This window comes from Phanerochaete carnosa (assembly GCF_000300595.1).
Source record: "Phanerochaete carnosa HHB-10118-sp unplaced genomic scaffold PHACAscaffold_6, whole genome shotgun sequence".
Classification (NCBI taxonomy): Eukaryota; Fungi; Basidiomycota; class Agaricomycetes; order Polyporales; family Phanerochaetaceae; genus Phanerochaete; species Phanerochaete carnosa.
In genome coordinates, this window is record NW_006767633.1 from 1,122,733 (window position 1) to 1,141,592 (window position 18,860).

At 54.4% G+C, this 18,860-nt stretch overlaps 7 protein-coding genes across 7 annotated transcripts; 3 read left to right on the forward strand and 4 right to left on the reverse strand.

The window, feature by feature from the left end:
- Window positions 1-25: 25 nt before the first annotated feature.
- PHACADRAFT_257876 (uncharacterized protein) lies at window positions 26-1,855 on the forward strand (the record flags this gene model as incomplete). The annotated part of the gene is made up of 5 exons (XM_007396836.1): window positions 26-154; window positions 209-727; window positions 782-1,003; window positions 1,061-1,582; window positions 1,641-1,855. Coding segments are annotated over exons 2-4 (1,028 nt in total), but the record flags the coding sequence as incomplete, so codon positions are not given.
- A 477-nt stretch (window positions 1,856-2,332) lies between these two features.
- On the reverse strand, window positions 2,333-2,608 carry PHACADRAFT_98291 (uncharacterized protein; the record flags this gene model as incomplete). The annotated part of the gene is made up of 3 exons (XM_007396837.1): window positions 2,333-2,380; window positions 2,443-2,488; window positions 2,547-2,608. Coding segments are annotated over 3 exons (156 nt in total), but the record flags the coding sequence as incomplete, so codon positions are not given.
- A 295-nt stretch (window positions 2,609-2,903) lies between these two features.
- PHACADRAFT_257879 (uncharacterized protein) lies at window positions 2,904-4,796 on the reverse strand. The gene is made up of 4 exons (XM_007396838.1): window positions 4,628-4,796; window positions 4,091-4,572; window positions 3,827-4,043; window positions 2,904-3,775 (listed from the first exon to the last, which is right to left on the reverse strand). Exons 1-4 carry the CDS (start codon window positions 4,760-4,762, stop codon window positions 3,020-3,022), a joined length of 1,590 nt encoding a protein of 529 aa, XP_007396900.1. The 5' UTR covers window positions 4,763-4,796; the 3' UTR covers window positions 2,904-3,019.
- A 423-nt stretch (window positions 4,797-5,219) lies between these two features.
- PHACADRAFT_257880 (uncharacterized protein) lies at window positions 5,220-7,434 on the forward strand. Its single transcript, XM_007396839.1, has 7 exons — window positions 5,220-5,573; window positions 5,627-5,695; window positions 5,746-6,888; window positions 6,941-7,039; window positions 7,089-7,120; window positions 7,176-7,216; window positions 7,268-7,434. Exons 1-3 carry the CDS (start codon window positions 5,236-5,238, stop codon window positions 6,659-6,661), a joined length of 1,323 nt encoding a protein of 440 aa, XP_007396901.1. The 5' UTR covers window positions 5,220-5,235; the 3' UTR covers window positions 6,662-6,888; window positions 6,941-7,039; window positions 7,089-7,120; window positions 7,176-7,216; window positions 7,268-7,434.
- Window positions 7,435-7,634: 200 nt separating this feature from the next.
- PHACADRAFT_123038 (glycoside hydrolase family 92 protein) lies at window positions 7,635-13,112 on the reverse strand. Its single transcript, XM_007396840.1, has 22 exons — window positions 12,867-13,112; window positions 12,788-12,815; window positions 12,692-12,731; window positions 12,564-12,638; window positions 12,407-12,513; window positions 12,025-12,350; window positions 11,644-11,974; window positions 11,521-11,594; window positions 11,319-11,470; window positions 11,102-11,264; window positions 10,966-11,047; window positions 10,877-10,915; window positions 10,780-10,827; window positions 10,677-10,725; window positions 10,468-10,615; window positions 10,364-10,412; window positions 10,240-10,314; window positions 10,102-10,186; window positions 9,969-10,049; window positions 9,375-9,917; window positions 9,125-9,323; window positions 7,635-9,071 (listed from the first exon to the last, which is right to left on the reverse strand). Exons 1-20 carry the CDS (start codon window positions 13,061-13,063, stop codon window positions 9,583-9,585), a joined length of 2,484 nt encoding a protein of 827 aa, XP_007396902.1. The 5' UTR covers window positions 13,064-13,112; the 3' UTR covers window positions 7,635-9,071; window positions 9,125-9,323; window positions 9,375-9,582.
- A 41-nt stretch (window positions 13,113-13,153) lies between these two features.
- Window positions 13,154-14,297, reverse strand: PHACADRAFT_257882 (uncharacterized protein). The gene is made up of 4 exons (XM_007396841.1): window positions 14,208-14,297; window positions 14,016-14,155; window positions 13,566-13,959; window positions 13,154-13,513 (listed from the first exon to the last, which is right to left on the reverse strand). Exons 1-3 carry the CDS (start codon window positions 14,264-14,266, stop codon window positions 13,595-13,597), a joined length of 564 nt encoding a protein of 187 aa, XP_007396903.1. The 5' UTR covers window positions 14,267-14,297; the 3' UTR covers window positions 13,154-13,513; window positions 13,566-13,594.
- Window positions 14,298-15,207: 910 nt separating this feature from the next.
- Window positions 15,208-18,026, forward strand: PHACADRAFT_174704 (uncharacterized protein). The gene is made up of 6 exons (XM_007396842.1): window positions 15,208-16,086; window positions 16,145-16,209; window positions 16,257-16,485; window positions 16,536-16,686; window positions 16,738-16,840; window positions 16,893-18,026. Exons 1-6 carry the CDS (start codon window positions 15,263-15,265, stop codon window positions 17,105-17,107), a joined length of 1,587 nt encoding a protein of 528 aa, XP_007396904.1. The 5' UTR covers window positions 15,208-15,262; the 3' UTR covers window positions 17,108-18,026.
- The last annotated feature ends 834 nt before the right edge of the window (window positions 18,027-18,860 follow it).

Sequence of the window (18,860 nt, forward strand, 5' to 3'; positions counted from 1 at the left end):
TCCACCGCCTGTTACTCGAACGTCGCAGGGAGCAACAATCTCACGGAAAGCGGGCTTAAGTAATCCTCAGAAGTTGACCATTGTAATCTCGCCGCAACGACGGCTTCCCGCATCGGGGGACAAGAAATCCGATTCTGCATCGGGGGCGCCAGTGGTATGTGCTCCCATTTCTAACAGACGAGGAACAACCTGACGCCGACCCCCGCAGAGTCGTCATGCACATCCGAAAGGGGGACCTCGTTCAGAGCCTCGTCCAGGTCCACCTCTACGGATGCGGCAAGACATCAGGAAGGACAAGGTCGAACTGGAGCTCGTATTGCCCGCAGGCATCCGCCGTCGCCTCAAGGGCCTTAAGAGCCACGAAGTCAAGCTTGACTCTGAGATCCGCGATGTCGTCGTTCCACGCAAGTTCATGTCCGAGACGTGTGGTGGAAACGTACAAGCGCTCTTCCCTGCTATCGCACAGTCGAAACGCGCCGCCCTGGGTGGACACAAGCACCATCTTGTGTACCCGACGCTCAAGCGTAATCCCGAGGCGCCGCAGATGCCGGGGCAGCCTGGTCTGTTGTGCCGTGCGCTGACGACGGTTCCATGGGAGGATGCGGGCATCCCGAAGCTCAAACTTGTCGTCGGAATTGGCGAGTCGATGTGGGGATATATGGGTGACTACACGACAGAGGCTGCGGAACCGTTATCCGCCATGGAATGGGATGGCCTACCGGAGCAGGTGAACGTTCCAGCCAACTGGGTAAGGTAATGGAGGCTAACACTTAGAGCATAGACGAAGCGCACATGGGCTACTGATATTGCGGCCGCCGATAAGTACATCCCTTTGCGCAGCCGAATCATCTTGCACGAGCGATTGGGTCGGGAGCCAACTGATGGCGAGGTCAACGATGAAGCCGCCGTGATCAAAGCAGGCCTCGGTTCCAGGAAGGAGCGTCCAAAGCCTACTAAAGACGAGATACAACAGATCATACGGGCATATTCATCTGGTAAACAGGTGGGGCGCACGTATCCTCTAGGCATGTCGCCCGAGGCTGAAGCTCTGCGTTGACAGCTCATCTATATCTGGCGCTTCAAGTGCGTCGGGTACGACGAAGCATTTCAGCGGGACCTTGTCAGCAAGTTCTCTGCATGGCGCCGCAGGCTCACCTCATCTGATCAGCCAGCTGGAGGGCCGCAGCCACCGTCCGTTAAGAGAGGCGGTCGTGCGCCTGTGCGCCGTAAGGATAGCAATGAGGGTATTCAGGGCTCTTCCGCGACAGCATCGGGCACTGGTCCGCGTAAAGGAGCCAAGAAACCATCGAAACCCCAGACACCCGCCCGCTCTCGTGCGCCTCCAACTGGGGCTGCCGCGTCCATCCCATCTCCGCCCATCACGCCCTCTCCCACCTCCGAAGCGCCTAATGCACAGGAGAAGCAACCCGGGTGGCTGCTCGGCGAGTTGAGGGAACAGTTCTCCAGAAACCGCGAGACACGGATCCTAGACTCCGAGCTCGCGCACTCGTTGCATGAACGCAAACCTGGCATATGCGAAATGAAGGCTCAAGGTCGAATTGACCTCGGAGAGTTCCACTTGGTGGGTACTGAGTATACAGCGATGTCCGCGAACAGAAGATTGATGCGGCATTGATCAGCTTAGAGAATTCGTTCGAGCACACGGGTACGCTTGGGCTAACGACGGCTAGTTTCGGGGAGTGCATGCTCCGCTGAACGCCACCTGCTGTCGAATCGATCTTCTCAGTTCGGTCGAACAAACATCCTATTGGGACAGTGCTTAAGGAAGGGGATGAGCTTATTCTGTGTAATATCGTTCAATTTTCATTGCATTTTATGCAAGCACACGTCATGGCCATCTCACTCAGAACCTCAGGCCGCCCACTACGAAGAGGCTCGCTGAGCGTAAGTGCACTAAATACCGGCTTTTTACAGACGCTGTGCATTTAGAAGTCCAAAGAGCGGGGCCTCAGGTGGAGGAAAGTGGACGGTAGCTCGCGCACCTCATTCAACTGTTCTCACCCCGCATGTTAGAGCTACGTTGGACAAGGACCTGGTCCAAGTACCAGAATAGCCAAGTACGCCTGCGGAAAATCCAATTAAGGCATTTGGGCGTGCCCCAAGACTGGCGACTTATCAAGGAGCAGGTACAGCGGCGTAGGAGGGTGCCCGGAAGCATTTATGCCATAATCGTGCGACCGGATAGCCATAAAACCGAGCGATAGCGGAATGACACCTAAATGCGTGCGGCGGTGTCGCGGTAAATAATCTCTCCCCTAGCTTGTCCACAAAAGCTGCGAAGCCGGTATCGAGTAGAATACAGGGAGCAAGCTTAGATATTGAGCTTCGTGCGCCTCCAATGACGCCTCTTGGCGTTGTACTGCAAGTTTCCCAGCTGCGCGTCAGCTGCATATATCGAATTTCGCAATCATTGCAGCGCACCTGAATCTTGGTGTCCGATTTCAGGCGGAACCACTGAGGAATGGGCCTGGTAACATTATCCTTCAATATCCCTTGCTCCTCTTTACACTCGATCCCATGCTCACCGGTTCTGGCGGGAAGCCTTGGCGAGGATACGCTTCGTGCGGAAAGTCTTTTGGGAAGGCTGTGCATAACGAAAGGCATATCTTCAGCACAATCATTCTATATTAACACAGAGTAGCAGCATACCATCGTGCTTGATGTTGTCGGCGGCGTCGATGAAAGAACCGAAAAATAAGGTTAAGCAGCGGGTTACACTGTACAGTTCTGACTAAGCACCAAAACGGGTAGTTCAGTCACGTGCAAGAAGCGCTCAATTAATTGTGTGTGCAGTGCAACTTCGCCCTAAGTCTCTTTTTGTTCTACTTCTCTTCGAGCCAACTTCGAGCACACACGGGCTGGGCCCCGCGACTGTTCAACTGCACGATAACCTACAGGTATAATTTTAATGAGGGCCGGACTGCAGAGATCAGCTGCTAGACATGCACGCAAAATAACAAGAGGAGCCGAGACGTAGGGAATGTCCCACAACCCGTCACTAAGCGTAGTCCAACACCTCTACCTTGCCGTCTTTGTCCCCGATAGCCAACCTCCCAATAACATCCTCGAGGTCGGCCGACTTCAAGGCGTAGCGCTTCCGAAGGATGTGGCTCATATCGCATCGACGAGCGTAGAGCGGCCCGTCGCAAAAGTGCACGATATTGGCATCCAAGTGAACCCCAGGGCTGCAAGCAAGCTTGTCTCCATGCTCTGCTGATATCTCTTGAGCCTGTCTTGGACTGACAACGTCGAAACCCATAATGCACCGCGCTGGATACTTCGTGTGGTTCGCCTCAACGTTGTCGGTCTGCACCCAGAAGCCTCTGCCACTCGGCCAGACGGAGAGGCCGCAGCAAGATGGGGCGACGGGTATAGCACGCGTACACCCCGAGGGGAGGACGAAGGGAAGGACTGTTTTCGGCCCCGGGCTGGGACGACGGTCTATGTTCGGTAAGAGATCGTATTGCTTCAGCGTGTTGAAGCCCTCATTTGCTTCGCGGAGCAGAATCGTGACAGTCCCCGTGGCCCAAGATTTCGAAGGGGTAGAAGGAGCATTCCGTGCGAGATTGTCTCGGGCGATAATAACGACCTCGCGAGCAGGGCTGTCCCAGTGAAAGGTCGCGATAAGCTCGACAGTTTTCTCCATGCCAAGTTCTGGGGAGTGTCTGGGTATGGCAAACAACTGAAACTCCTGCTGCCTTGCTATCAGCACATATTTCCCAATGATCTTGACGGCGAGCACTGCATTGGACCCCTGCTGGATTGATTAGCAAACCACTATTTGTCGGAGCAGTATGAGCCGTACCTCCATCACCACTCCTCCGACAAGCCTAGCATAATTTACTTTCTTGGTATCGGACGCGAGGTACCACAGGACTGGGTGGCTACCTGTGACGATGAAGTCGCCGTGCATTAGATGTAATGGCGCCGCGATAGGCTGGAGAGCAAGGCAGCTCATTTTCACTTGTATGCGCCCGTGGAAAGTATCCAGGGATGCGACGTAAAGCTTCGCATGCGCGTCACTGCTCTGACCGTTAGCGGAAATAGCTACTGCAGACGTTCCACTCACTTGCCGGGACGCTGAGCCCAGAATGCGAACTCCCCGCATCCATTGTCGGACTCCTGGTTTACGATGACTTGTTCGATGTTGACTCCGTCCTCATGTACGCACACGATCTCATACGCCCCGGAACCATCGAGAGGAACTTCCCAGCAACTCAGCCTCTTTCCTGCGAGGACGAGTAAGAACTCTCCGCTCCGAGCCGGCATGAACAACACTTGGGAGACGGGGGAAGCAGGGGTGTCAGCCACCTCATCCAGCATACATCTTGCCTGGAATTCGATAGCTCGCCTTGGCGTTGGATTCTTCGAGTACCAGTTGTCATGCAGCTTTGCAGCGTGTACGACGCGTGCCTCAAGGTGCGCTGCTGAAAGGGACTTCAACCCTGGATTCGATGCGGGTATCGGAAGTCCTTTCCCCAGTGCATGTCGCTTGACGGCGTTTGTCCAGACCCAACGTGACTTGGTTAGTCTGCATAACTTCTTGCATGTCTGTGCGTCCCGCGTGTTAGCTGTGGCGGTGGATCTTGCTAAATCGAATGCGCACCTGTCGCAGAGCAAGTATGTCTTTCACTCGAATAAAAGTGATAATTTCCAGCATGATATCGTCTGGTAGCGAAAGTATTGTCTTTGGTCCGTGCATGAGGCGCATGAGGAGGTCAGGAGCAGCAGGATGAGGCATTGGCCTCGACATAGAACCTGCTGTCCGGTGTGCTGAGATCATGGGGGGCTCTGACATGCCACACGAACGTCGACGAGGTTTAAGGACGTCGCAAAGGGCGCAAAGTGTAATGCAATTACGGACAGCATTGACCCTCAGGTAACAAGGATAGCCAAAACGAGCTCTAATGAAGGTTGCATGAAGGGCATTTCCAGATCTGACGAGTTTTCCCACGTCGTGGTTCGCCGCCCTTTGGCGCCTGTTTGCTCTAAGCGTTCTGCATTCTCTTCCTTGTCCACCCTACAATGGCGACCATCCATCCCTCACGACTCGGGCTCGTGCCTCAGGATCCAAGAGATGTCAATGCGCATGGCAGAGATGACAAGCGGGTTCGCGAGCCTTTAACGAAATACGACCGGCGGCACACACCTTCGCGCTCACGTAGCAGAGGCAGAGGCCATGGGCGAGAGGACGCAGGAGAGCGTAGCGGATACATGGATGATAGAGACGATAGGAGGAATGGTGACAGGAGTCGGACGACGAGAGCTCGGGCAGGTGACTACTTCGAGGGAGAGCGGGCTGGTGGCAGAGCTAGAGGTAGAGAGCGTAGCCGCAGTTTGGACAGAGAGAGGGATCGCGAGCGGGAGGAGAGACGTGCGGAAGACAGAAACAGACCCAGACGGCCGAGTCCAGAGTATTCAGAGTACAGAAGGCCTACGCCACCGCATATGCGAGAGGATTCGCCAGCTCCACCATGGCGGCAGCAAGAGAACATGTACCCGGGCAAGCAAAACCGGGCGCCGCTTGGGGCTGGCCCGGGCTTCTTAGAAAGGTGTGTTTTCTGGTAGCTGTACCGCCATCTGCATCGACTGACGCTTTCGACAGCCGTAGGAAGCAACGTGAAGACAATACACTAAGCATATGGCCATCATCGCCGAAGGCTCCCGCTCGGTCGTATGTACACTTTACATCTACTACTTAGCCTTTTGCTCACAGCTTTTCAGGTCTCCAAGTCCGGATTCAAGGCGTCACAAAAAATCAAAGAAACGGCGACGTGACTCTTCTGCCACATCTTCGACTGACACTGAGGAAGAACGCCGTAGACACGAGCGCAAGGAGCGTAAGAAAGCGAAGAAGGAGAAGGAGAGGCACCGGGATAAAGACCGCCTTCGCAAGTCGCGTTCGCGGTCTGTACGGAGATACGGCGACTCAGAGGAAGAAGAGGATCGTCACCAACGTAGCCGGCATAGAAGCAAGCATAGCAGAAGTAGGTCCGTCAGCGAGGAGCGCCGTCGCAGCCGGAGCAGGGAACGCTCGTATCGCAGCAAACCTCGAACGAAGAGTCCCGACGACCGGCCACCCACGACGGATGACGAGGACCAATGGGTCGAGAAGCCGTCTGCCTCTTTACCCGCTGGAGCGACAGCGCCGTCAAAAGCCAGGGAAGCTATGGTGCTTCTGCAAGCTCCTGCTGCCGCTGCCACCTCTTTGTCTAAAGGGGATTCCCCAGAGGACGATTCAGATGAAGAAGTCGGCCCGCAACCGCTCGAGGCGCCTTCAAAAAGCCGGAAGGTCGACGAACGGCAGTACGGTGGTGCCTTGCTTCGCGGCGAAGGTAGCGCGATGGCCGCGTTCCTCAAGGATGGCACTGACGTTCGCATCCCACGTCGTGGCGAGATCGGTCTCACATCCGGCGAAATTGCGACCTTTGAAAATGTGGGATATGTTATGAGCGGCAGTAGGCACAGACGCATGAACGCTGTGCGCATGCGGAAGGAGAACCAGGTTATCAGTGCGGAAGAGAAGAGGGGTATCTTACAGCTACAAAAGGAGGAGCGCGAGAGGAGAGAGGCCATCCTTCGCGAGGAGTTCCAAGAGCTTGTCAAGGATAAGCTCAAGTCTTCTGGAACTTCGAAATGATCCCTGTTTTGCTCCCTTGTTCGTCTCGTACTCACTAAACTTCACTTATTATATCAGCTGCGCGTCAAGCCATGTGCAGTTCGTTTCCATCCGATCCGTTCATAAATCAAGCGGGCAACTATATGATTACAACTCCTCACGAGGAGCCTGTGTATCGAGACCAACGAGCTCCACATCGAAAACGAGCGTAGCGTGGGGTGGAATGGCACCGCCGGCGCCACGTGCACCTTTTCAGAGAAGCTTCAGCATGATACGTGTCTGAAGAGATGTGTGACAAACCGTATGCCATGGCAGAGGGGATGGTGAGAATGCGCTTCTCGTTGAGGCACATGCCCTGCAGACCTTCGTCCCAGCCCTTGATAACTTGACCTACCCCAACTGAAGTGATATTTAGTAGACGGGATAGTTTGAGGTGTGGTATACTCACGAGTCAAGGGTAGTGGCTGGCCACGGTCTCGACTGGCAGCAAGCTCATCGTCAGTAAACACGGTACAGATGCTCCAGACCTTCCTACCTCGAGTCAAATTTCTTCCCGTCGGAGAACAAGGTACCAGTCTGTACATATACGTAGTACCATATTGATTAGGTTGCATTTTCTTTGCTCACATAGTGGACCTTGATTTTATCGCCAGTCTTCGCTGTTACCGAACAGTCACTGGGCTTGTAGGTTGTCTCAATTTGCAGCTCGGTGGGCGGTACACGCTCTTCGTCTGCGAGAGCAACAGAGACAAGAGCTAGGAGAGGAATCCAGTTGAAAAGTTTCATGGCAGATGAGAGGGAGTGGTAAAGTTGGTGCGAAACGCGACGTGTCCAGAGCGTACTCACGCGTGACGCGCGTCAACACGTCTAACCCAATAGACTTGGGGTTAGGGCTTACTGTATGCTATGTATGCAAAAGCCAAATATAGTAGTCTGCTCTCACGCCTTTCCCCGCGAAGTCGCGTCCTGCAGCTTGCTCAGTCACTGCGGCGACGAAGACTTGCATGCGTGAAGATGGAGAACCTCGCCGCTATTGGCGCAGGCCTTGGTCTGCGCGCACTTATTGACACCGTTGCTGGTCGCAGTTACACCGCTTCTGTTCTCGTCGGACTCTGGGAGGGCATCGTCCTCAATCACTTCCTTGCAAAGTTCCCCTCATCCATCGAGCCGTACTTGGCTCTCGGATTTAGACTCTTTGTGGACTTCCTCTTCACTGAATCTTCGTCTCGCTTGATGATCGTTCTCTTATGGACAGGTTTGGGGATGCTGCTGGCAGACGTCGGCGTGCAACTCTCCACGGACTACCGTTTTCGCCGTCTCTGGAAGAAGACACAACAAAACCTGCCTGTCTCCTCCTTGGACCACCGCAGCCGTTCACTTCCGCAGCGTGTACGCTTCTATGAGAACCCTGAGGCGTCCGTTTCTGACCTCGACAATACGACAGCCAGTATCTCTTCCCCCGGGGTACCTGTGCGTCGCACAACAACTCCTGTACCTGGCCAGTACGACCAATGGTCAGAGATCACACGCTCTTCTGCCACAGCTCATTCGCCTTCTCCATCCGACGCCGTTTCCCCAAGACCTGAGCACGGACGCGACTTCCTAGCAGAGTTTGGTCGGCCACAACCGCGCACACCCTCTGAGCTTGATTATATTACCCTCCCTGCAATATCCGACACAAATAATATCTTTGCACCGATAGAGAGGTCGCCCTCCCGACCTCTAACTGGAGCCAGCTACCCAACAATACCTGATGACGTGGTCGACCTCCCGGTGGACGAACGTCCAGCAGCTAACTCCGGGCTTACAACTCCTACGAGCAACCATGCTGCCCTCGCAGGTGCAGTGGACGATGACCAACCAAGGGTTCACTCTGGTCTCACGACACCGGAACACGTTCGTTCCCCTCTTCAGGTGCAGACATCCGGGCTGCCACCAACTGTGGTGCCCGCACTGCCGTATCCCGACAGGCTGGCTGGGCCCATGAGACTCACTCTAGCCGACTCTCCTCCGACAGTCGCAATGCCCGAGCCCGTCACAATGCCCGAGGCGCAGCCTCTTCGTGTCTCTGAAATACCCAACATACCCACGCCTGATGAAAACAATGCGCCGGTCAGGAACTCTGATCCACCGCCGCCCTTCGAGGAAGCTATCAAGGAGGCCCCTGTTTCTGTTCCCGACGACATGTCTCTCGCGGACCAAGAGAGTGTTATTTCCGGCGCTGAGAAGCAGGCCATCATCGCGAAGGCAGACGACATCCGCAAGAAGGCCCGGGAGCAGGAGAAGGAGCGGGACAGGATTCGGCAAGAGTGGAGGAAGGCGGAGAGACAGGGACGTTTTTTCGACGCGCTGCGTCTGGAGATTGAACTCGAAGATGCGCAAGCGCAGGTCGATACATTGCATGCGAGAGCTGCGCGAAGGTATTTCCACGGTGAGTCTCGTACACCTACGCTCAATCGCCTATGTCCTGAATGTACGCTGCAGCCCACAACCTCGAGCGGAGCGCGCACGAAGTGGATGTTCATCGTCTCACGTCTCCTGAGGCCATCTCTCATGTCAAGAAGGGCCTGCGATATGCCATGATCCAGGGCGCACCTGAACTGCGTGTCATTGTTGGCAAAGGGTTGCACTCTAAGAACAGCCTTCCTGTGTTGAAGAAGGCTGTCATCGACGAAATGAAGAAGTCCGCATATCCTTTCTTTGACTGATCGATTACTCACCGGCATCCTTACAGGTATCAAATTCCAGCCACGGAGGACCCTAAGAATGCTGGCGTACTTGTAATCAAAATGCCTCCTCCTCCTCCATGACCCGAAGTGCTATCATTTCCGGTCGTCTCACTATATTTATAGATTCAAATGTACTTCACATTTCTTAGTTGCTATCGCCATGTTGTTGTCTGTGCTTTACACTATACCGTGATCTTATGCGCGTCTATACAGTTATCTAGCAACATTGAAACCTCCCGTAGAGACCGACATTGGCAGGGACGCTCCGCAGTTATCCACGGAATTCTTATCAGCCGTGACCTCGATGACGATGTCCCCGCCCGTCTTGAATATGTCGTAGAAGTCCAAGTGGCACCGTGACGCAAGTAGTTGGTTGTTGATAGTGACGTTCGCGACATACGCGGCCGCGCCCTTGGGTATCGTCTGCTGCACCGAGCGTGCGTCGAAGCCCTTGGTCGTCACCGTCGTGCTTACGTTGAGGTAGCTATTGTGCACTGTGTATTGCGGGATGAAGGGGGAGACGACGAGGAGCTCAGTCGAGCCGGGAACTGCAGGGAAGGTAAGCGGGGATACGGCGAAGGAGGTAGCAGCGTGCGTACCCGGGTACAAGCCAAGGAGATGGAAAGCTAACAGTGTAGCCATTGCTGCTTGGTCGTCATTTCCGGGGATGCCGGCGGGAGCTGCGACGAGATAAGCACCATTACAGATCAGCGATATCAAGACTAAGCATACTGATATCAAAATTGGTGAACACAACATCCCTCACTCGGTCAACAGACTGTGTCGGGTGGTTGGCGTAGTGGTAACCGATAGGTGTCTGCGGCCCGGGCTCAGCAGCTGGGGGTCAAAAGATTCACTAGTCGAACTGACCTGGAAGGACGGCTCGTTACCGGCGTAATAGTAGCCCTTCTCGAAGAAGTGGTCCAGCCGGTTGACGAAGGTTTCCTGCATGATCCGTCAGCGTCATCAACAGCCGCAAAAATGCCGTACGCACATTTCCACCCATGAGCTCGATGAGGTGAGCTGTATCGTGCGGGACGAACCTAGAAGGTGGGTCTTAGTCCTATACGACGGCCGAAGAGACTCTCAGCGACGCACCAGCTATATTCCCACGAAGACGACTCATAGAATCCTACAGTATTATCGTCCTGGAGCGAGCAACTCCTGCTACTGTTGTCGATTGGACTGCAATCAACGGGGTTTGTATAGAGGAAAGTGCCGTTCGGGAAACGCTTCTGCATGAAACCTGTGACCAGGCGATATCCACTGCTCATGAAGGGTTATATGCTGTGTAGAGGGTAACTCACCCGCGAAGCTGTCGCTCTTCACGTTGCTGTCCCAAACGCTGCGGTAGCTCTGGCGTCGAGAGTAAGAAACTTAATTTTCACGCGCGGGGAAAACCGAACGTACTTGCGAACGGTTGTTGAATGTCTCGAAATCCTCTGTCTTGTTCAAGAGCTGCCACAGTTTTCAGTACTGAGTTCTACGCATGCAGGGTGGCTCATACCAATGCAACATTTCGGATAGCAAAGTCTTCAAATGCATACTACCCGAACCAGTCAGCAGCTCGTCCTCCGAAACATAGACGAGATATACCTCGAGGGTTCTGCTTCCTTCTCTGGTCTGCCGCCCGACGCTGTCCGTCTCAAGTACCGAGGCAGGTACATAGCCGTATTTGCTGCAGAAACGTTCAGTAGACTAGTCTAGAAGAGCAGAATTTCAACAAACTTACATATATGCACCGGCTTCGCGCCCCTCAATGTCCCAGTTTGGTGGGGTAAGCTGCGCGTCGGCGAGCTGGGCCGAGTAAATGTCGTTCAGGTTGATACCGAGGGCTGCAGCCTCGTCGTGATACGTCATGGCGAAGTGTCCGACGATGACATCACCGCTTGATCCTACGACCATAGGTTAAGTCGTGACCGATGCTGCTGGTTTCCACGTATACGCACCTCCTTGGGTCCATCCGGGCAGGTGGTTGGCTCTACATTCTGGCATCCAGCCAAGCACTCTCCAGGCGTCGAGGTAGTTGTCGACTATCTGAGAGAACTCGACTGGTGAAGTCAGAGCCATGAGGGGGTAGAAAGTACGGAAGGTATCCCAGCTAGGAAGGTGATCAGAGTGATGAAGTCGGTAAAGGGACTGAATGCTCACCTGCAGTACAGGGAGTCGAAGTAGTGGTGTGTTGTGCCTGCAAAAGGACCTTGCGTTTCGCCTGTGGCATTATTCTGCGGTTCACCTTAGCAATGCGCCTATAAAATATCAAGGAAGAAGTACCGGAGTCAGGAACGCGCGGTATAGTGATGAATAGAACATCTCAGTCACGTTCGGCGGCGTGTGTGCTAGGTCGATCTCGATCTTGCTCAATTTCTCGTTCCACAGTGCGACCGACTGTGCTACGATATCTTCAAAGGACGAGTCGCCGACCTCGCTCTCAGCGTTTGCGCACGCCTGGTCCGCGGACACGAACGATACCCCGACGCGGATTGTAATAGTCTCAGGCGTGCCCTGGAAGGACACCAGCGCGCCGGACTGGTACACGCCCCCGATGAGGTTGCGCGTGAAGTTGAGCTGCGTAAGGCCAAGGCCCTTAGCATCGAGGCCGTTCCTGTGGGCCATTCAGTGTGTAAATTTGCTAGACGAGAAGCAGGTGCTCACGTGTCGGCTGTCCAGACACCGTATTCGTCGAGAGTCTGGTTCCCTCCATTCAATAGGTCAAAGCACGCGAAGGCTTCGTAGTTGAACTCCCCGGGACCGAAGCTAGAGCCCCACAGGCCCCCCATGATAATCCTACCTTGCTCCGGGTCGATGTTCATTGTCCCTCCTGCGAATGAAGCAGGCAGGTCGTTAGCCAAGTCGAGGACGAGGTACGGCTTCGAGTTCTTCGGGTACGTGAAGCGCTCCAGGCCTGCACGGCGGGTGGATGTCGCCTCCAGCTTAATATCATTATCCAGCGTGAGAGCAAAATAGCCCGGTGAAGCATCCTTCGGAGTACACCGTCAATCCAGTGCAAGTACAATACGCGAGAGAGGATACTAACATCAGTGTTGTTCTTGCGGAACCGTTCGCGCGCCTCAAGCGACGTAGTACAAGTGTCGAAACCGCCCGGGCACGTTAGAGGCATGACCTCGAAATTGCCATAAGATCCTGAAAGATATGAGGAATATTATTCTGAAGCAGTACGAGTTGGACCATACCCGAGCTGGAACCGGTGCCGCTGTCATGGAGCGGGCTCATCCCTCGAACGGTTTGAGTGTTGTCCGTGATATAGCCTGCACATACGCGTTACGAAGAATCGACAAGGGCATCCACTTGCCGAACATACCGGCGGGGGCATAACCGGTCAGATCAGTGGTGAACTTGACCTGGAAAGGTTACTGTTACTTTTGAGCCTCAATAAGTCGGAAGTAATCAAGCGCACCATGCCAAATGGAATCGAAGCCCCAGGACTGCAGCATGCTCATGAGATACACATTCCTGGTAAACGTTGCTAAACTTACCATACGTCGCCGTCATTGTCTGTGCCAATAAAGACATTTACAAATTGAGTGTAATCAATATTGCCAGTCGCATTCGCAGCATTCTTGATCGCTTGGCTGATTCCCTTCTGAACTTGCGGTGAAGGCTGGGCCCAAACTGACGTGAATGCAGACAGAAGGAGGACCGCCAAGGCGAGGAGCTGAGGGGAGGGCGCCATGGCCAGGGCTGGCTATGTAGAGGTGCCCGTGCTGCACGTACCGATGCTTATCCGTCTAGCCTTATGTAGTGTCCACGAGCGATAAATGGTAAAACTGTCCCCGTAGAGCTCGATAAACGGATTTATTGCGCACTATTACGGACCGCGAGCCACATGCACCATCCTCCACCGAAGATGCTGCAGGTCGTCGGGTGATACGCGAAGCGAGACGGAAGTCAACGCGTGACCGCGCTTCGATGCAGCCTTCGTGCTATTTGTATATATTTGGCGGCACGAGAGAAGACGGGTGGGCCGTCATTGTTACTATCTTCTGCGTAGAGTCCGCGACAGTGACCGGGAGCATACAGTTGCAACACCAGACCCGAGATCAGAGAATGTTCCACCCCTGAGCATCAGCAGGTGGATTCTCGGCGGAAAGAAGTGAAGTGCACAAGCTGCATCACCCGTGATCTGAATATGCAATCAGCACAAAGATAAGTACAAGTAGGGACGCTTGACAGACCAGTATCGTGTTGGCGTTGCCGTCTCGTCTTAGCCCGGCCGCGGCTGGCCGTTAGCTATCTTTGCCAGCTCTCGTAATACGACATCGATGCCGTCACCGTCGGTACCCCAGTATTGCTTCTCGTATGAAGAAAGCCGACCTAGAACGTAGTCCGCTACATTACCATCTCCGCGGCCGATACCAATGCGAAGCCGATGGAAGTCCTTGCTGCCGCCAAGAGCAGCCATGACGCTTCGTACTCCATTATGTCCTTCGGCGGAGCCGCCAGACTTTGGTGAGGCAACTCCCGGTCGATGGGATAGACTGTCATGGATAACGACCATAGAGGACGGCTGGAATCCGAGGCTTTTCATGGCATTCACGGTGGGCCTGCCGGTGATGTTCATCAGGGCCTCTATACCCGAAACTCCAGTGAGTATACGGCAAATTAACACGTCACTTGCAGCTCACTTGGCAGATACAGGGTTAACGACACATCGTTCTCAGCAAGAGTCACGCTTCCGCGGCCGACGAGACCATCCAACCGTTTGTCCGCTGATATACTAATACCCACGCGGTCTGCTAGAGACTGAACAACGAGGTGCCCTACACTATACGCAATAAGCCACGGAGTGTGTCTCTATAGGTTCAAGCTGAACTTGCCTGTGTCTGGTCAAAGGGTACGGAAAATTTCCGAGGCCAACTACGAGCAGCTTGGACATTCCGTTCTCCAACTGCCCAGACCAGTGTGAACGCCCTCACGCACGCCGTCCTGGAGCACGGGCCTTCGATTGGGTAGTCTGAATGGGTAATGGACCCGTGCGGACCCGCAGCGAGAGAATGCGCGAAGAACGTGCACAACAAAGCGTTGGGCGCTGTGTCACGCTGTCACGCAGCCGGATTGTGATGCATGTGATGGCGTGCCGCAAGCTGCAGGGGTCTCCAACGCTGAATTCCCTATGACACAACGGGCATCCAGTTTCGGAGCGGGACGCACCTCTAGTCACGCATCCGATGGTGTGCATCCAGTCGTCCGCCCTGTGTCATTTAAAATAAATGCTGTGATGCCTCAATATTTATTTGTAACAATACATCCTCAGGCGCTGTGAAACTCGTGTCAAGTGGTGACTCTTCACACAGATCATGGAATGCGGTGGTGATCATGATTAGTGTGATTACTACTGGAAACGACTTGCCTCTGGGCTACCGGCTTGACACGAGTTTCGCAGGGCCTGAGGGAAGTGGTTATGGATAACTGGAAATTGAATTTGACGTGTTATCTACAGGATAGCTGGTAATGTACGTTAATGGCTCCCACGGTTGGGGTCCGCGGCCAGTCGCGGGCGCCCCGCCCCGAGGCTGGACGCGGGTTTTGCCCGTTGCGCGAGCATGCATATGCTCTTCACCGCTTCCTCCTTGTTTCCTTGCTGTCGGCGTGTTCAGGCTAGCTGCACCCCCAGGCTTTTTCAAAGGGTGAGCGCTCGGTGAGCATTGACTCGTTTTGTCATGTTTGAGGCAGATGGCAGCGGGCCCTGCGACGTCACGCTGGGGTTTCAAGAACGTGCGGCCCTTGATGATGAGACGCTGCTTGTCAACACCCTGCGTGCAAACCGCCATCTTGTGGCAGAAATGCGACTGATGAACTTTTCACTGACATTTTTAACCCCACTGCAGGCTAAGGGCGGGCTCATTGACACCCCCACACACCCCCTCGCCCCATGGCTACGATAGTCGAGGCCGCGACCGTTTTCCAAACGCCCGTACCCCCTCAGCCTCGACCGGCGCGCCCTAGACTCTCTACCTCGTATGCGGACAAGCAACATGACCGCTCTCTGTGCCAGCCGCTCTCACCATCGATGAATGCGCTCGACCTGTCCTTCGGCTCTCCACTGCCCGTTCTTGCGACTCTCCGCCTTCACGTCTTGTCATATCTTGCAGATTTGGAGGCTCATCTTGCCCTACTCGAGTCTCCCATATCGGCCGAGTCGCTGAAGACGAGGAGCGAGTCTACTGTGGAGGAAGCCAGGACATGGGTGGCGACTGCGTTGGAGATGCTCAGTAACATACGCACGGACGTATGCTCCCACCTTCCGGAGTTTTACGTCGAGACGCCAACTGTGGAGGGGTTTGTCAAGTCTCACATACCTGACATGTCCGGCATGCGCTCCCGCCTAGAGGACGTCAGGACCAGCTTCACCGACATAGACTTTCACAGCCCGCTAGAATATATCCCTACGCTTTCCGAGAACTTGCATTCTCTGCAGTCCCATCTATCCTCTGTCGACCTGCCTCAGAGTCTGTGCGACTCTGTTTCGTATCTCAAGCCTCATGCCACTCTCAGCGAGCTGCTGGACAAGGTTATGGCCTCAGAATTCGTGTCAAGAGTGTCTTCGGACATCCGAGGCGGCGAAGATGCGCTAGAGAAAGCGGCAATAGATGTTACTAGAGCCATGCGGAGATCATTGAACGGCTCGCGCCTTATTCATTACGTAGACTTGCCTGAGAGGTGGCGAAATAATCGCTTCGTCACTCGCGGCTATCGGTATGTGCAGCACTTTCATTGTAGAGTACGTAAACTTACGCGACGTCCACTCGAGCAGTTTTATTCCTTTGCAGCAATGGCCTCTAATAATTATGTCCGTCTTTGCATTGCATAATGAGACTGGTATGTTCATACGGCGTTTTTGCATCCATATTCTCACTTCGGAGCAGTCAATATCCACACGCATTTGATACCATTTTCGCTCTGGTCTCTCAATCTCATACCTCTCAACCCTTTCGCTGCCGACGTAAAACTTGAATCGGAGCTGCCTGAGCTCGCTTTTACTGCGTTTGCTCTGCTGTGCCTTTTCACGAGCACAATCTGGCATACTATGGCTGGCTGTGCTCATCCCAAGGGAATGGAACTCTGTGCTCGAGTGGATTACGTCGGCATAGGATGGTGAGCTTCATCTTAAATTATGATGGTCTTTAGCTGAGCATGCGGCCCAGGCTGATAAGTGCGACCGTTGGCACCATCGTGTACTACGGGTTCCAGGGTCACGATGACGCACGAAATAACTTTTTGGTGCTTTGTTTTATCAATGGTTTCCTTGGGAGTGTCTTCCCCTTCATGGACTGGTTCAACGACCTGAAGTACCGGGTATCTGACTCGCATTGTCGCAGTCAACATGCATGCTGACCTAAATCACAGAACTACCGCATCCTGTTCTTCCTTACTCTGGCATTCTCTGTGCTCGCCCCCCTCACACATCTCTCCTACCTTTACTCGACTTGGCAGATGCTTGCTTTCATCCGTACGTGCCTTCATCCGCTCGTCTTCTGCCTTGAGCTGACTGCCTTGTCAAGGTCCACTTGTGCCCTCGCTCCTCGCCTACATCGCGGGCTTCGTCTTCTACGCGACACACTTCCCCGAGTGCGTGCTCGCGCGCCCGGGCGAGACACACTGGCTCGACTGGCTGGGTGGTGGCTCGCACGCGATCTGGCACGTCTGCATCGTCCTCGCGATTGCCCTTCACCGACATGCGATGGACAGCATGAAGGCGGGCGTCAGTGCTGTTTAGGTGTATGAGCAAGGCGCCGGTCTCCCTTTTCTTCCTTGGGCTGTGGGCGGGGTAGACACGTTTAGCCGCACTCGCTTCGTCAATTCTTGTATTTAGTGGGGCGAGGCACTTTCTGCTTTGCTCACTACGTGACGGTGCTCATAATCCACTAATTCGCTACCGCACTTCGGCGCTCATTAAATTATTTATTTATGCTTATTCAAATCTGGACTTCGCGCGAGTTAGATCACTGCACAAGTGGGAAAGGTTGCGATGTCACGGAATACATAACTAAGATGATGCTGAGAAGATTGTGCCGGAGCCAGTCTGGAATGTGGATATTGAGTCGCCGGATGTGGGTATAACGTCGGAAGAGGGGGACTCAGGTCCTTGACTTGGGGCTCCCGAGTCCGCTTGGTCTTGCGATATGTGAATCAGGTCCTCATCCCAAACCTGCTCCGGATCAGCCTCAAAATACGCAACAATCCCACGAGCATGCGCCAGCTTCGCCTTCACATCCTCCGTCAGCAGACCACTCTCGTCGCATTTCTCCATGATGTCCAACAAATGACCCAGCTGTTCAGGTGCGATCAACCAGAAGTTCCGTAGAGTGAATGTCGACAGCCACGGCAGCTTCGCGTAGCTTCCGCAGTTGGTGTAGGAGCGCTCCAGGGAGGTTTGTGCGACTGAAATCATAATGTTCACCACGGTGTGTACTTGATCCGAGTTGGTCGTGAGCCAGTCGGTTTCTGGTGCGATCTCAGCGGAGGCCAAGCTGTTGAGAAATCCATTTGTGAGGGCAACGAGGCAAGAGCAGTCTTCGCGCCCGTAAGGTCGACCGAGCATGGAGTTTCTGTAGGTGACGACAAGATTTGCCATGACAACGCTCGGAGGAAGGTTTTCGAGAGGCCAGCGTCGTTCTGCGAGTACATCGAAGGTGAGTGGTTGACGGCTCCATCTTCGGCCAGCAAACATACCTTCTCCTAACACTAGCCTGCCGCTTGCATCACAATAAACATCGATGAAACGGTAAATGGTAACGAGCAAGGACGTCCGCAGTCCCGGGCACCACACTTCATCGATACAGTCCGCCCGCGCGTCGCCCACGAGAGCGTTGTAGCTGTCGATCAAGGGCGTAAAGGCTTCCTCCAGGAGCTCGACCTGCAGCTCGGGCCACTTGAACTGTGCAGCGCGGATGAGACGATGAAACGCGCAGAGCAAGCCCATGGCTCGACAACCGACAGCCAAGGGCTCGACATGTGCTCCTCGGCTCATTGCGAGACGTACGAGCTCGAAGATTGTGCCTTTGACATCGCCAACGAGCAAGCGCAGGAAGATGTGGAAGTCCTGCCTCGTGCAGAACCAGTCGCTCTTGGCATTCCACGTTCTCTCCAGGAAGCCGAAGGCCTGATGGGGGCTTACAGAGAGATGCCCACCGACTCGCCTTGTACGGGTCTCGGGCATGTGGTAGCACCGGCGGAGCACTTCTAAGAGTGTGAACATAGTACCATCCAACCCTGGCAGCGCGTAGTCAGGTAGGGTGGGTAGCCATGCTGAGACGTCAGATGATTCCCGGGGGAGGGGACTACTGTCGCCTATCCTGTCAGAGAGGAGATGAACGGCGGAGAGGTAACGGATGTCGTAGGGCAAATCGACTGCATGGAGGAACTCTGCACTGGAAGCGACATTCGCGAGGACCTGTTTATCCTGTGAGGCATGAGATACCCAAGAGAGAGCGCGTAGCAAGGTTTCCGCCTTCCCCATTTCGAGAAGA